Raw genomic sequence first — 15,692 nt, 5'->3', positions numbered from 1 at the left:
GGAAAATCATGCTCTTCAATCAGTCACTTCACAAATGTTTATTATTTGTTGCAATTTTACATATGGCTTCGAGAGTTAACATGAAAGGAGCGACACGTATAATAGTCCTATGGTTTGCACTTAGAAGTTTTAGGCTTGGGAACAGTGACCAAACTATCATTGTCCTATTAAGGCCCATTTCCAGTGTTAATTTTGACAACATATTTTAATTTAGTTTTACTCTTAGTCTTTTGACTAAAATGTAATTCGATTTTAGTCTAGTTTTAGCCAAAAAAATCTTTTCAATTTTAGTCTAGTTTTAGTCGACTAAAATTGCAAGTAAATTTAGTCGACTATATTTAAGACTAAGACTTTGCATTGATAATATTCATTATAATCATATTTAATCTTGTTCCTCTGCTTCATGGAGCTGCTCCACATGAACAGAGCTCAGAGCTGATCCTTTGGCAGAGAATTTACATGATCTGAGGCTCTTTCAGACGGTCAATAGAAGTTTGGATGATTTTAGTCTCTCCTTTTCATTTTTATTTAGTCTATTTTAGTCGACTAAAATATCTGGACATTTTAGTCATAGTTTTAGTCTCATGAACAACTTTTAATTTAGTTTTAGTCCAATTTTAGTCGTCAAAAATATCACTTTGACTAAAATTAAGACTAAATATTTTAGTCGACGAAATTAACACTGCCCATTTCGACAGCACAAGAACAGTTCGGTTCACATGAGACCGGTTCATTTAGGGAGGGGCAGCGCCCGCAAGTGTGTGTTTCAAGTGCCTTTAGGGTAAAGTGGTCTGGGTCGTTATGGGAGTGGCCGAGGTCATGTGACAGGCAACAACCACAGCTACATCACTGTGCTTTAACTCCTGCATCAAAACACCTTTGTGTATGCAAAATGTGGCCATTAGGTGGAGCAGAGCACTCATCAACCAAAAAAATGACAGAACTTTAGGACACATATGGAAGAATCTCAAATAGTTGCCACCAAAATGTCTAATTACACTGTCACAGGCATGTCAGACAGTTTTTGATACAGGAGCAAAACTATTGGGATGGATTTGGGGAACAGAAAAAACATTAAACATCATCTCAAATCTTTGCCGGATTCTCCAAAATATTACCCGGATCCTTTATCCCCCAAAATTGAAAGATTCTCACAAACGGGGGCTGAAATTAATAATCGCTTGCAAACCATTTATGCAGTTTACCGGCAAAACGTTTATTTGGGGGCCCAAAACAAAAAGTACAATCAATATCCTGTTCTCCTTGGCCTAAAATCACCATTAGTAATACAAGAAAACTTTTTGTGAAGATTTTGAATATTTTCTCAATACTTTCTACAGTTTCAGTCCATGTCAAGTGGTTCCAAAAGTAACGATTGTACAACACGAGTTAACAGAATACAAGTGAAGGGCAATAGAGCTCACACAGGTGTTCCCTCCCTGTTTCGCCTCTCCTGTTCCTTCATTTTGAAATAGTCTTTGTTCAGTGTGACTTGTCTCTCCAGGGGCAGGGCTGGCTCTTCGATCATCGTCCCCGTTTTTCTCTGCTGGGCCAGGATCATTGCGCGGAGTAAAGGAGGGTATGTGACTGAGCGCGGTGGAGGCGCAGGGAGAGGCTTAAAGTCTGTGAACTGGTGCTCCAAGTGTTTGGGTATCAGCCTCCAGTCGTGGTACATCACCTGGTCAATCTCCTTAACCTCGGTCTCCTTATTCCCTGTGTGAATAAGAACGCATGGATTATTGTTTAATGTAGCCTGGTAAAACATGTGCTTAATCACAATTTACAAACAAACACTCAGAGTGACCACTTTGTAACTGTCATTCTGAGGCTGGATAAACAAATACACTGAGGATGACAAGGGAATGTTTGCATAAACTATTTGTGTAATCTTTTGCTTGGGCCACGGCGGTGCAGTGGGTTAAGCTTTTTCCCCAGAAACCAATACTGCACATTATTCCACTGCTGTGTCATTATTGAGCTCTCTTACTTTCCATGTGTGTATCTGTTGTGTTACCTTTGAAATTAAGAATCCCCCAAGCCTTTCCATGATCCATGTTCTGATAAAAATACAAATGTTTAGTTATTATTTTTACTTCACAAAGCTGTTATACCAAATGCTTCACCGCATTACCTCGGCTGTGTAGTCCACCTTGACTTTAGAGATCTGCCAATAGCTCGGTTCAGCGGGGTGCTCTTCGATCCAGGACTTTCGAGTGAAAAGACGACCCAATCCAAAGGTTTTCATGCCCGCCAGCAAAGAGAACAGGCGGCTCTCCCTGCGCACGTCTTCCCAGGCCAGGACGGGCAGCGTCTTCCCCGTATGAGGACGCTTCATGGTCTCGTAATCCAGGGCATACTTCTGGGACTCCCGTGGTCTGGACTTGAGCTCACGATATGCCCGGATTTTTCGAGCCATTTCGGCTATAAGGCGAAGTCTCTTTTTCTTTGCCATCCCTGCCAATGGTTAAATAACTTCACTGTACGTGTCCTCTTAGATCCTCTCTGTAACACATCACATGCAACACAGGATGACAGCTTGCCTTTAAGTAGCTCGTTTTAAACGTATTTATTGCAAAATGGCTTTATGCTACGGTCAAAGGACGGACATTACAAAAGGCATACATTTATGTCAAACACATCGTCCAAAGCATTGTGGCAAAGCATAAATAATACCTGAATTAGAAGGAGAAATCAATTTCACTTGACCTCAAGCCTCAAGCGCGACAGGATCCAGCGTCCGCGTCCGTGCACGAACCTTCCGGGAGAAACAAGGAACAAGTAATTAGTTCCGCACGAATTAAAAACACACAAAATAAAAACTTGCGTAACACATTTTCTGACTGACAGAGATTAAATAGATACAAAAACTGCAACTATCAAATATTTTACTTCTATAACTAAAGAGTGACCAGTGGTTCGGACTCTGTGCTTCTGGTGGTACTTGGACTTCTGTGATGAATGTGATGAATTTAAGTTCTGGTTTTCTGGGTTTGAAATGGCCAGCACTCAGTTTTAAACAGATTTTATATTTAGACCAATTTAGGTCCATTTAAACCTGATCTTTATCTAGTTCTACTTGGAAGGTCAAGTGTGGTGCTTGGTATGAAAAGTGATTGGGGCCTATAGATTGTACAATTTTGATTATAAATGGGATGGGAGGGATGGCACTACATGGGATTTCAGTTTGGTACAAAAGTTTTGCATAAAATAACCCTCACCATTTTTAAACCAAGTCTTAGAAATGTTAACCTCCGATGGCTGCAATAAACAAATAACACCTTTTAAGCTCCATTCTTTTAGCATTCATTTTATTTGGAGTGGAAAATCATGCTTTAACTTATACAGAAAAGGCTTTAACATACACTTTTCTTCATGACATAGAATAGAAGTAAACATTTTATATACACAGTAAGAAAAAGTGCTCAGATGCATTCAACATGAAGTCAAATACTGTGAATAAGACGCATTTGTTTCAGTACAAACTATTTTGACCATACTGTGATACCATGTTGATACAATAATACCCACATTCATATGCCTTAGCACAATGAATTATCACACAAGGCTTGGTCCATTGTATCTAGTATAATTTCGACATTAGCCAAGTATTGGATAAGAGGCTATGAGTTTGGCGATGTTTTATTTTCTGGAGTGTTCTATCTACTTTAGACAGAAGATGGTTTTATAGATGACTAAATGCATTATCTATTTACATATACAGTCATACCAGCACTAGAAAGTCTACAGTTAAGAGTAACAGAACTCCGGTTGGCAGCACTTTCGTTACATTAAATTGTCACTAGCTAATATGGGATGGCCTCATCAAAAATAAATTCAAAAATAATCACCGTAATTGGTAATGCAAAGAAGCCCCCACCAAATGTATCATTGTGTGATGGCCTCAATAACATAATGGTCCACATACTGTAACAGGAGTGAGTACACAAAGCACCAAAAGATTAACATTGCATAAAACCCAGCACGAAACTTAAACGTTAAAATTGCGTATAACATCTGACAAGTTTAAAATATATGTGCATTTTTGCTTTTCATTACTTTCAATGAAAATTATTTGGGGATAAAAGTTAATGGTCCTATGGTTCCATGTTAAAAAATATCCACAATCTGTGTAGGATGTTTTCCCCCTAATAAATCTATTTATTAAAAAATATTATGGTTAATCATGGAAAAATCAATGTTTCTGAACTTATCTCTCTTCAGCTGTAGCTTCTGCACTTACATAAATGACGGTAACAGACATCGTTGCTGCAATATGTCAAGCTGTAGCACTGAAAAATGGTGCAAACAGTAATTGCATAATTTCCAAAAATAATTGTAACTTTTATAAGGAAGGCTCTTTCTCAATACAGTGGTTTTGTTCTTTTTGAGATGCGTCACTATTTGTGCAATCACTGGACTTGTTGCATGTTTAAGACAAAGAAAAGGTAAAATAAAGGAGTGATGGCTGTTGTTGTTTGACAGACACAGGTAACTTGCACGAGAGTTGCCATGAGACAATGCCAGTATTGGAAGAGGTAAGAACAACTCTTATGTCCAGCGGCATCTCTTCCTCTGACAGGCTTCAGGATCTGAAGTGCAGCCCTCCGAGTCGCTCTCAGAGGAGGAGGGTCCAGCCAAGGCAGGAGTGGGTAAGTCTGTGGACTGCTCTGGCCCATCCAGAGGCTCCTCTATGCTGCCACTACTGAGACTCAGCACCCACCCTAGTTTGTTCTGTAATAAATGACGTAGCCCTGGCGGCAGCGGCAACACATCCAAGGTGTCTACAGAGTCCGGCAGCAGCTGGCGGAGACGCGCACAGCAAAGGTAGAGCAAGGAGGTGGGTGCGGAGCACGATCGGATTACCTTCATGCTGCTTTTAGCTGCGGTTGAGCAGGCCATTGGATAAAACCGCTTGTTCTGTAGCTCGGTGGCAGCAACACCTGGATAAAAAGAATCAAGAGAAGTGCTGAATACAGAAGGAAAACAAAGGTCCATTCAATGTTATATTACTTTTTTCAATGTAATTACTACCACTATTCCAAATGTATTTTATTTTATTAGTTTCACTATGCTATTTTCCATCTGAAGTCCTACACATTTACCTATGCACTTGCGATTCTTGAAGAATGTAAGAGTTCCATGCCAAGTATCCAGGTGGACACCAATAATTGAACCTTGTCCAAAGCGAGAGGAGAAATTCATCTTGTCTCCTTTGTGGTGTAACAGGCCTGAGGGAAAACAAACACACTTTTTGGTTTTGCAATGTGAACCTTTATGTGGGATAAAAGCCAGCATCAAATATTACCGGTATAAGACAGACCCCAGCTGTCTGTATCTTTTCCCAGAAGGCTGCAAAATGTATGCCTGTATTTATCCAAGTTAACATCACAGGTCCCAATGCCAACCATCTGAAAATAAAGTAAACGTCAATCAAACATAAACATTAATGCTCTGACGAGATGAGAGAGTGACTCTCACCATGTCGGTCCCATACACCGGTGAAGTCATCTTGATTTCCCAAAAGTGCTGCCCGTCGATCAGCTCCTTAGAGCCACGCACAGCTGCCGTGCCACAGCTGTAATCGGAGTGGAAGTTTACTTTGCGGTTGTCACAGCTCAATAATGTTGCTGTGGATCGACTGTTGGTGTCCCAAACCCAGTCAAAATCTAAAACATACACATCACTGTTGATGAATGATGAGGACAATCAGTTCTTGCACTTTTATGTATCATATTATTTACATTGGTCATCTTCTCCACAGTGACAGTCTTTAACTTGGTGAAAACCCCGTAAACGGGCATTGTAGCTCGTTTCAGCTTGTGAATCACATCCACAGTAGGACTCTCCAGTAACAGGCACTGCACTGGGGACTGGTGGGACCATCACAGCAGAGAAGTCTGCCTCCGAGTCTGAATCACTGTACTTGAGAGCAAAAATAGGATATCAAAGTACAAAAAGGTTACATATATATTATTTATGTTTGTTGCAAGCAGTTGTTTTTTCCAGAATGACCTTAAACTACAGCCCCCATGTGACAGGCTCAACAAACAGTACTTGTTTGTGTCTTACCTCTAGGCGCTCGTAACCCCAGTCCTCATTCTCTGTAGCCAACACAAGAGCTCGAGCTTCTGCATCTTGCCTGATTCCACCCCAGACATATCGCCAGGCTCGGCTGTTTCGGCTCCTTCTGGACATGGCAATACAACAGTGGATCTAGGAGGTCCAATCTTCAACTTTGCTTTGGTTAATACTCCAGGCTATAAGCATAAAGAGCTGATCAAATCGCACAAACATGTGGACATTAGAGGCAAGGGCACCAACTTAACACAAGGGCTTAATTCATTTTATTCTCTGTATATTTGTATTAAAACCATATTCTGTTTATGCATATTGTCTGCACATTCACAAATGAAATGCACCAACATTTCACAGTCTGACTAATGATCTGCTTTAAGGCAACAGTACGAACAGCTACTGCATAATTTATACTAAACACAGTGCATAGTTTGCTGCAGGTTTCTCTCACCATGTTTTTCTATAACTAGAGTTAGCAACTTAACCGGTAATCGTTGCCCAGATGACTTCCATCATGTCATTAATAATGATAATGCAAGCTTTGCACCGCAGGAACTGTGGCCATAGATACATTTCGTCATTTTTAGTCATGCAGAATGTAGAGGTGTGAAGTCATTTGCAGTATTCTGCAGAGGAACCATCAACTAGGTTAGTTAGCTAACTAGCTTTCGTTAGCTGCGGAATGCTACCATGTAGCCGCCACAAGCGCATCTCGGCTGATTCTACAATAAAACAGCTGCTCAGTCGTGGACAACATGCAGATCTGGTTGAACAAACTTACCTTTGACACAGAAATTCAGACACGGTCGTTGAATGAGCTGCTAGCATAGCTTCCCTTTCCCATGACCTACTTTGCATTGGTCTGACCGTAAACAATGACAGCCTCGACACACTCCCTCACACACACACTTACTCACACACACACACACACACACACACACACACACACACACACACACACACACGCATGCACATACACACACACACACTACACTGTTATTATCAAGGACTCGTGTCATGCACCAATACTCCTCCAGCTTGGAGCTTCATGTATACTGATCCAGTCATATGATATTGAGACTGCACAATAATGCAATAATAATAATAATAATAATAATAATAATAATAATAATAATAATAATAATAATAATAATAATAATAATAATAATTATTATTATTATTATTATTATTATTATTATTATTATTATTATTATAATAATAATAATAATAATAATTATTATTATAATTATTATTATTATTATTATTATTATTATTATTATTATTATCATCATAATCATCACCATCATCATAATAATCAATCATCATCATAATTATAATCATAGTAGTAATAATAATAATAATGATTTACTGCCCCACCCTGGAGTCAGGCCTTGGGTCGGGGTTCACATGCAAGGGTCTGACAGTCAGGCCTTTGCCCTCGGGGCCTCGGGGCTCGGCCAGGCTCAGCCCGAAGGGAGGACGTGGGCCTGCCCTCCTGTGGACCCACCACCTGCAGAGGGATCCGTAGGGGTCTGGGTGGCAGTCGAAGGCAGTACCTTGTACGCAGCTTCTGGCTGTCAGGACATCGAACATCACCTCGCTTGGGGGAAAGGTGTCTGAGTTCCTGCGTGAGGTGGAGAGGTACCAGCATGATATAGTCGGGCTCACCTCCAGCTCACCAGCTCAGTCGCCACGTGTTGGAGTTCACCCCAGTGAACGAGTAAATCGCGTCCCTATGCTTTGTTCTACTGGGGGACTTCAACGCCCACATAGGTAACGACAGTGAGACCTGGATGGGGGTGATTGGGAAGAACGGCCTTCCCAATCTGAACCTTAGTGGGGTTCTGATATTGAACTTCTGTGCAAGTCAGAGTTTGTCCATAATGAACACCATGTTCGAGCACAAGGGTGTCCATAAAGGCATGTGATGCGGTGTTTGAGGGGCTGAGCTGTCAACCGATCACCATCTGGTGGTGAGCTGGATCCACTGGTAGGGGAGGAAGCCGGTCAGACCTGGCAAAACGTGTTATGAGGGTATGTTGGGAGCGTCCATCTGTTAGTAGGGTCTTCAACTCCCACCTCCGGATGAGCTTCTCCCAGATCCCGAGGGAGGTTGGAGACATGCAGTGCGAGTGGACCACGTTCTCCTCCTCCATTGTCGATGCAGCTGTGGCCGTAAGGTCTCTGGTGCCTGTCGCGGCGGCAATCCCCGAACCCGGTGGTGGCGCCCAGAAGTAAGGGATGCCGGCAAGCTGAAGAAGGAGTCCTTCCTGGCCTTGTTGGCTTGTAGAACTCTGGAGGCAGCTGAGAGGTACTGGCAGGCCAAGCATGCTGCAGCTCGTCCGGTCACGGAGGCCAAAACTTGGGTCTGGTAGGAGATCGGAGAAGCCATGGAGGAGGACTATCTGTCGAGATTTTGGCAAACCATCCAGCACCTCAGGAGGGGGAAGCAGTGCTTCACCAACACTGTTTACAGTGCAGGTGGGGATCTGCTGACTTCGACAGGGGATGTTGTGGGGCGGTGGAAGGAGTACTTCTGCTCAATCCCACCATCACGTCGTCCGATGAGGAAGCAGAGGCTGGAGACTCATCACCCAGGCTGAAGTCACCGAGGTGGTAAGAATTCCAATTACTTCAGGGGGAACAATGTGGTTTTCGTCCCAGTCACAGCACGCTGGACCAGCTCCATACCCTTCATCAAGGGTTTGTGGGAGTTTGTCTAACCAGTCCACATGTGCTTTGTGGATCTGGAGAATGCGTTCGACCGTGTCCCTCATGGTGCCCTCTGGTATCCAGGGAGTATGGGGTCCGGGGCCCTCTGCTAAGGGCTGTCTGTTCCCTGTATGACCGCAGCAGGAGCTTGGTTTGCAAAGCCGGCAGTAGGTCAGACTTGTTCCCAGTGCATGTTGGTCTCCGCCAGGGCTGCCCTTTGTCACCGGTTCTGTTCATTACGGCGAAAGGAGCCAGCTGAGGGCTCGGGCATCCGTTTCAGATGCGTCCTGGTCACCTCCCTCGGGAGATGTTCCAGGCATGTCCTATTGGGAGGAGGCCTCTTTGAAGACTCAGTACACACTACAGGGACTATGTCTCCGAGCTGGCCTGTGTTGCCTCGGAGTCCCCACAGAACAGCTGGAGGAGGTGTGCGTGGATCGGGAATTGGGAAGTCTGGGCATCTCTGCTCAGACTGCTCCGCGACCCGGCCCTGGATATAGTGGAAGAAAATGGATGGTTATGTTCAGTTAATTCAGGCTTTCATTTCATAGCAAATTTTCCATAGTTAGCTAAATACAAAAAAATATGACCAGTCTGGGGCACGTGATAAACCACAATTCATTAACTAATAGTGATAGGCCTAAGTATAGGCTACTTTGTTAGGTGGCATGTTAGTATACAGTATGGTTTTACAACTAAATGCTTATATTGTAATAATAGCTAGCAGGAATTTTGGTCCATTCCTCCATACAGAACTCCATACTGAGCCCGGATAAGGTTGTAACATGGGGAGAGTTGTACACCACCAATTCCACTACTCAGGAATAAGAGTCAAATTAACTTCCTCCCTGATCCCACATAGTTGTCAAGGTTGTAAACAGGTTCATGCAGATTCTATTGAGAAAAATATTATTTTGAGGTAAAAGAGTAAATTTTTGACAAGGACTATATTTTGTTAAGTGCTTATACTATTGCACATAAACCCATATGACTTAGATTTGCAGAGTTAGAGAGAGAGAGCGCAACCTACTCCAGTTGTGGGGTAGGTTTTAACAAAGGAACACCATGTATTTGACATCAACTTGCGAGGTCTGTGATATTCTTGCAGAGGTTTGAATTGGTGCCATCTGTTCCCTTGCATCTTGGCCAGGACACTCTTGAAGAAGAGATTTTTAATCTCAATGAGTTTTATCCTGGATAAATAAAGGACAAATAAAAATGTAAAAAACAAATGTGGGTACTTTGTATGAAAATTTGTGAACTCTAGTTCAAAAATTCTGTGAGTTGGTGCTGAAGCAAAAAGTGCTACAACCATATCCGGTCTCCCCTGAGCCAAATTTGTAGGCCACCTTGCATCACATGCCTTTTCAGCTCTGCCCATACATTTTCAACTGGATTGAGATCAGGACTGTGTGATGGCCACTTCAAAACACCGACTTTGTTATCTTTAAGCCACTTTGTAACCAGTATTGGTCGTATGCTTTGGGAACGGTCCATTTGGAAGACCCATTTGCGCCCAAGCTTTAACTTCCTGGCTGATGTAGCTGCAATATTTTCACATAGTGTTCTTTCTTCATGATGCCATCTACTTTGTGAAGGGCACCAGTCCCTCCCACAGCATGATGCTGTCTTTATCCTTATTAATTAGCAAACTCCAAACTGTCTTTTTGATGTTTCTTTTGGAGTAAGGGCTTAATTCTTCCTGGCAGAGTACCCTCTCAGCCCATGTCGGTACAGTAGCTACTTGTTTCACTCTGGATAATGACAAGCTCTTACCAGTTTCAGCATCTTCACCAGGTCTTTTGCATTTGTTCTTGGGTTGATATTCACATTTCAGATCACAGCACGTTCATCTCTGGGACACAGAACCCGCCTTCTTTATGATCTGTATGATGGCTGGTCATTTCCATCACTATTTTAGCCAATGAACCTGGCACCTTTAAGTGTATTGAAATTGCAGCCAGGGATGTAGGGGGGGTGTTCTGACTTTTCATGTCAGACAGCGAGAAAAAAAATGCAAATGTGTCATTTTTATACAGTATATGTAAACATCTGGTTCCTACTGTATGCCATATTGGAATATTTCAGAAGGTTAGAGCCATCAACAACTCTCCTTGACGTAAAAGACTTCTTTTTAACAATGTGGAAACTGAGGGTTGATTTTTAAAAGAACAAAAGGTGCAGAGAATATGTAGTAGTAACATTGACTTTTCTTGGACATTAGAAAAATATTTGACCAAAGCTTTCTGGAGGAGGTTGAGTTTTATTTGGAAATCTGACAGGCATGGCTGAACAGTGAGCTCGCACCTTAACCGAATACAAACAAAAAAGACAGCAGCACTACAGATCAATGATACTACTAGTGTGTAAGAATGTCATATTTAACATAACTCCACTTTGCATTCATTGAGTGCTCAGGTTACTCGTCCACTCAGACACACACTCCAGCACACGCATACACACACTCACACTATCAACACATGTGGACATCCTCCATTTATTATTCACACTACATCCAGAGGAATTCCAACAATTACCCACAGTGCAATAAATCTAACTATACACAGATCATTTATATATTTTATGTATACAGGGTTTTCAATAAACATTTTTTCCATTTAGACACTTTCATAAAGTAAAAGTTTTCATAAATAGTGAAAAAGTCCTGATATCTCCTCACCATTATGATTAAAAAATGGTCCCAAAAAAAAAAATACTAATGTGCACAACTTTTCAGCAATCTCAAACGAAAAATGACAGAATTAACAACAAAAAAACAAACACCTGGAGAGGGGCAAAGGTAAACGCTTATACTCACACTCACAGCACAGACTGGTCACTACATTTACAGGGAGTGGAGGGACTTTGGATCACTGTACAGGTTAAGATCAGACAACAGGCAGACTGTCCACATATCATCCCACAACAAGCACTACGTCTTCATGCCCATTCAATATGCACAAGACCTGACACAACCGGATGGCAAAAACAACGCAGGTACATCACATCTACAGAGGACGGAGCTGTTTGCCTAAATGTTTCTGTTGCCATCCCATCCTGCCAGACCCACAGGTGTAATGGATGATGGTGAAAATCTCCTATTTGTTCTTGCTGCTTTGATGTGGAATGAATGAGATGGTGCTGATGTAGACACTTATTTTGTAGATAGGATAAGGGCCACAATGAGACCGTAAAGGCCCAAGACTTCAGCAAAAATTAAGATCAGGATCATGCCGACAAAAAGTCGTGGCTGCTGAGCAGTGCCCCTCACTCCGGCGTCGCCCACAATACCGATGGCAAAGCCAGCTGCCAGACCACTCAGGCCCACACTCAGACCGGCACCGAGGTGCAAGAAGCTCCTACAAAACAGGACACAAACGTTACTGGATGCAAGCTTGGCCAAAAAAGTGCTGAAAACTGACAATTATATGTTTCATCAAGACACAGATCCGCACATGCGCCTCATTAAGTGGTCTCTTACTTGTACAGGGTGATCTTCTCTGATATGTTGTTGGCTATCAGCACAGCCACCACCAATCCATAGATGGCAATAATACCAGCCATGACCACAGGAATGATGGACTTCATGATGAGCTCTGGCCTCATCACAGACATGGCAGCGATACCTGTGCCACTCTTCGCTGTTCCATATGCAGCTCCTAGAGCTAAAGAACACAGAGTCCGTTAGAAGATCATCAGACTCACATTATGGGAGAGAAATGTTTAAAGAATACAGTATTTGCTATGAACATGATATCTTTACTCCATTTATATATTATTATATTTGGCCGCTATATGCACTTTTTCTTTGCTTTCTTAAGAATTGATGATGCCACAGCTTTCCTACACGACAATGAAAATGGACACAGTAAATGATCGAGGTGTTTTGTTGAGTTCACACTACTTTCTATCTCCCTGTGTGACAGAAGAAAAGTGCTACAGAAGCAAACTCTTAAATTATGCAGTGCTAGTGTGCAATAGCCGCAAATGTGAACACATTTGTTGCAATAATTGAATAACAATTGAAAAATTGAATAAAGTACATGCAGGATACAACTACTGTAACTCCACAATACAGCACTATCCATGACTGACAACATTCCATATGCAATATTTAAATTGTTTTTTAAATTTAAAAAGAGCTCATAATAACAATGCTTTGTAACAAATCCCTAATATTATTTTGTTCTCTAAACACCTGCACCTTCACCACAGCTTCCCCCCCTTCACACTAATCCTAAGAACAAGAACATTCCCGAAACATCCATAACTATAAAAGTGCTACTTCAACCCTCTTCGGGATGGGTGTGGATTTATTTCCCCCTGATCTGCCATGCTGCCTGTCACTGCGAAAGAAGGCAGCTCGCGCGTGAGCCATATGTTGACCAATGACAGTCACTCCTGGAAGGCCTGGTGCTGGACCTGCCACGGGCTCGCCACCTCAGCTGCGATAGAAATGACCGAACAGGCATCTCTCGGTGCCGGCATTAGATGAGGCCCGGATTAGCGGTGAGGTGGTCACAGTTTGTGAGATCAGACACTAAAATGACTGTCCAGCTCCACTTCACTGTAGGAACCAGCCCCCCTCCTCGCATCTTTGGCAGGTGTGAGGACCGTGACCACGTCTAAGCACCTGCGTGACGCCCTTTAGCGAATCTCTGAACATCTACGCGACTCGCCCTCAGCACCTACATCAACATTTGACTATTGGCGTGAAACTGATCGGAGTGTCAGATGAAGGAAAAACTGATTGAGTTACCACTGAAGACCATGGCCGCGGAGGCTCCCATCACAGCGAAGAAAGGCGCGTACTCGGGGCTCTCCTCACTCATTTTGGATCTATTTTTTTGGAAGCTACGGGGCCACTAAATCAGTCTGTCTTCTTCTGAATCCTTCTCAACCCCCGTGTTAGCTCGGGACAGGCGAAATCACGGGCTACGGGCGATAACGTAGATTCCAGTAGGAGCACCGGTCCAGAAGGGGAAAATGGCGAAGCGGAAAAAGTCACATGACCAGCCATCCCGGAAGCGTCCATCGGAGCGTCCCGCGGGGGTGAACCATGGATCTGCGCTACAGCACTATCATTTCCTTTAACAGGCTTTACGTTTGGCTTGCAACATTTTAGAATAACTTATAGACGCCTTTGTGTTAATATCCCCCACCCCCTGTTTCGGTGAGTAAACAGGAGGACTGTTTGACCGTCGTTTGTGCATTTTGGTACGTTCTGCTGCAAGTGTGCTGACTGCGGCTGAAACGCTAGGGGCCAGTATTGTGCGACTTTGTTCGAGCCAGTAATTGAGGGCCACAAATGTTTGTATTGTGGAGATGGTTGTGAGAAAGTGTCTGAGCAAATAAACAGGTAAATAAATAAAATCATTATAATCTCTTTCCTCAGCTGGGCCATTTACATAGCCTACATGTATATGCACACCACTCTGAGGCACGCTACAATTACAATGTTAAGATGCACTTTGGAATTGAAAATTATCATTCTAATACTGTGATTTGCTCCACAGCCTCTCTACGCTGAATGTAAGCTGCAATACACATGACAGTCAGGAGATTGTACCACATGCCATTTGAAATGCATTTCAATGAATTCTTTGATCATGTGACCCGTCTTACAAGTGAAAAGGAGCACCCCACTATTTAAAGGCCCTATACCAGAGTTATTAGTATATTATATTTGCATTTTCACTTGTGTTTGCTGTGGTGCAATGCATTTTTTATTCCCAATTCTTCACAGGAATGAGTTTGTAAGCACGTTTCACAACTTCCAGAGAGCAACACTGTCATGGCATTGTAAACCTGTTTGTTCACAATCTATAAAAAGATTGTGCACACACAAGGTGTATTTTCTGAAATGTCTGCTTCGACAATATACATAAAGGACAAACTAACCATAACTGGAAACAAAATCAGGCTGGACCTATACTTTGTTACATATCCAATTAACACTTTGGGAAGATACAGTACTTTAAAATTCACTTAAAATGTTTTGCCATTTTTATATGAAAGGTCTTGTGTTGCAATTGCTTCTTGGCCAGGACTCCCTTGAAAAGGAGAACTGCGGATCTCAATTGGACTACCTCTTTGCCATCCATCCATCTTCTGCTCTATCCGGGGCCGGGTCGTGGAGGCAGCAGTCTCAGCACAGATGGAGCATGGAATATCTCATAAACACACAAACTATGTAAATCTGATTGTGAATATTATGATGTGTAGAGACAGGATGGGTAAACTTAACAGGCTCCTTCTGTTTTGTGATCCTGTTGGTGGGTGGTTGTGGGTTGGTTAAATTTCTGCTTTTTTCCTTGTAATTCTTCTTTTCTTTTGCTTCTGCACTTCGGTTGTATATTTTAATTGTGGGTCCCTGTCCATAAGCATTGCACTTCTGGGATTCCCTTTTACAAAGCGGACTTTAATATCAACAAACTGTATGATAAAATTGTATGATATAAATTGTCATGCTTTGTAAATAAATTTAAAAAAGACACCAGGCGAGCTCGGAGACATAGTCCCGCCAGCGTGTCCTAGGCCTTCCACGAGGCCTTGTTCCAATCGGACATGCCTGGAACACCTCCCGAGGGAGGCGGCCAGGAGGCATCCAGAACAGTTGCCCTAGCCACCTCAGCTGGCTCCTCTCGACGTGAAGGAGCAGCGACTCTACTCCGAGCTCCTCCCGGGAAACTGAGCTCCTCACCCGATCTCGAAAGGTAGCCACCCTCTCATTTCCAACTCATTTCAGCCGCTTGTATCCGCGATCTTGTCCTTTTGGTCATTCCCCTCCCTCTTCACCACAACAGTCCATTATGGCGTCCGCAGCACCGATCCGCCTATCGATGTGGCGTTCTGGAACTTTCTTGCTGATAATTTTTATGTAATACTGCATAAAACTATTCATT

The 15,692-nt window shown here is 42.7% G+C and overlaps 3 protein-coding genes across 3 annotated transcripts; all 3 read right to left on the bottom strand.

Moving 5' to 3' along the window:
* Nucleotides 1-1,420: 1,420 nt before the first annotated feature.
* On the bottom strand, nt 1,421-2,541 carry mrps34 (mitochondrial ribosomal protein S34; the record flags this gene model as incomplete). The annotated part of the gene is made up of 3 exons (XM_079564985.1): nt 2,132-2,541; nt 2,015-2,057; nt 1,421-1,713 (listed from the first exon to the last, which is right to left on the bottom strand). The coding sequence occupies exons 1-3, from the start codon at nt 2,450-2,452 to the stop codon at nt 1,421-1,423; spliced, it is 657 nt and encodes a 218-aa protein (XP_079421111.1). The 5' UTR covers nt 2,453-2,541.
* An 811-nt stretch (nt 2,542-3,352) lies between these two features.
* spsb3a (splA/ryanodine receptor domain and SOCS box containing 3a) lies at nt 3,353-7,038 on the bottom strand. The gene is made up of 7 exons (XM_079564893.1): nt 6,857-7,038; nt 6,070-6,257; nt 5,742-5,922; nt 5,479-5,666; nt 5,306-5,408; nt 5,103-5,228; nt 3,353-4,940 (listed from the first exon to the last, which is right to left on the bottom strand). Exons 2-7 carry the CDS (start codon nt 6,193-6,195, stop codon nt 4,549-4,551), a joined length of 1,116 nt encoding a protein of 371 aa, XP_079421019.1. The 5' UTR covers nt 6,196-6,257; nt 6,857-7,038; the 3' UTR covers nt 3,353-4,548.
* A 3,992-nt stretch (nt 7,039-11,030) lies between these two features.
* atp6v0ca (ATPase H+ transporting V0 subunit ca) lies at nt 11,031-13,808 on the bottom strand. The gene is made up of 3 exons (XM_079563874.1): nt 13,547-13,808; nt 12,269-12,452; nt 11,031-12,146 (listed from the first exon to the last, which is right to left on the bottom strand). Exons 1-3 carry the CDS (start codon nt 13,617-13,619, stop codon nt 11,942-11,944), a joined length of 462 nt encoding a protein of 153 aa, XP_079420000.1. The 5' UTR covers nt 13,620-13,808; the 3' UTR covers nt 11,031-11,941.
* Nucleotides 13,809-15,692: the final 1,884 nt, after the last annotated feature.

Source organism: Gobius niger, assembly GCF_951799975.1.
Source record: "Gobius niger genome assembly, chromosome: 10".
Lineage (NCBI taxonomy): Eukaryota > Metazoa > Chordata > Actinopteri > Gobiiformes > Gobiidae > Gobius > Gobius niger.
The sequence above is the reverse complement of the archived record's forward strand: the minus strand, read 5'-3'. Positions and strand labels throughout refer to the sequence as shown.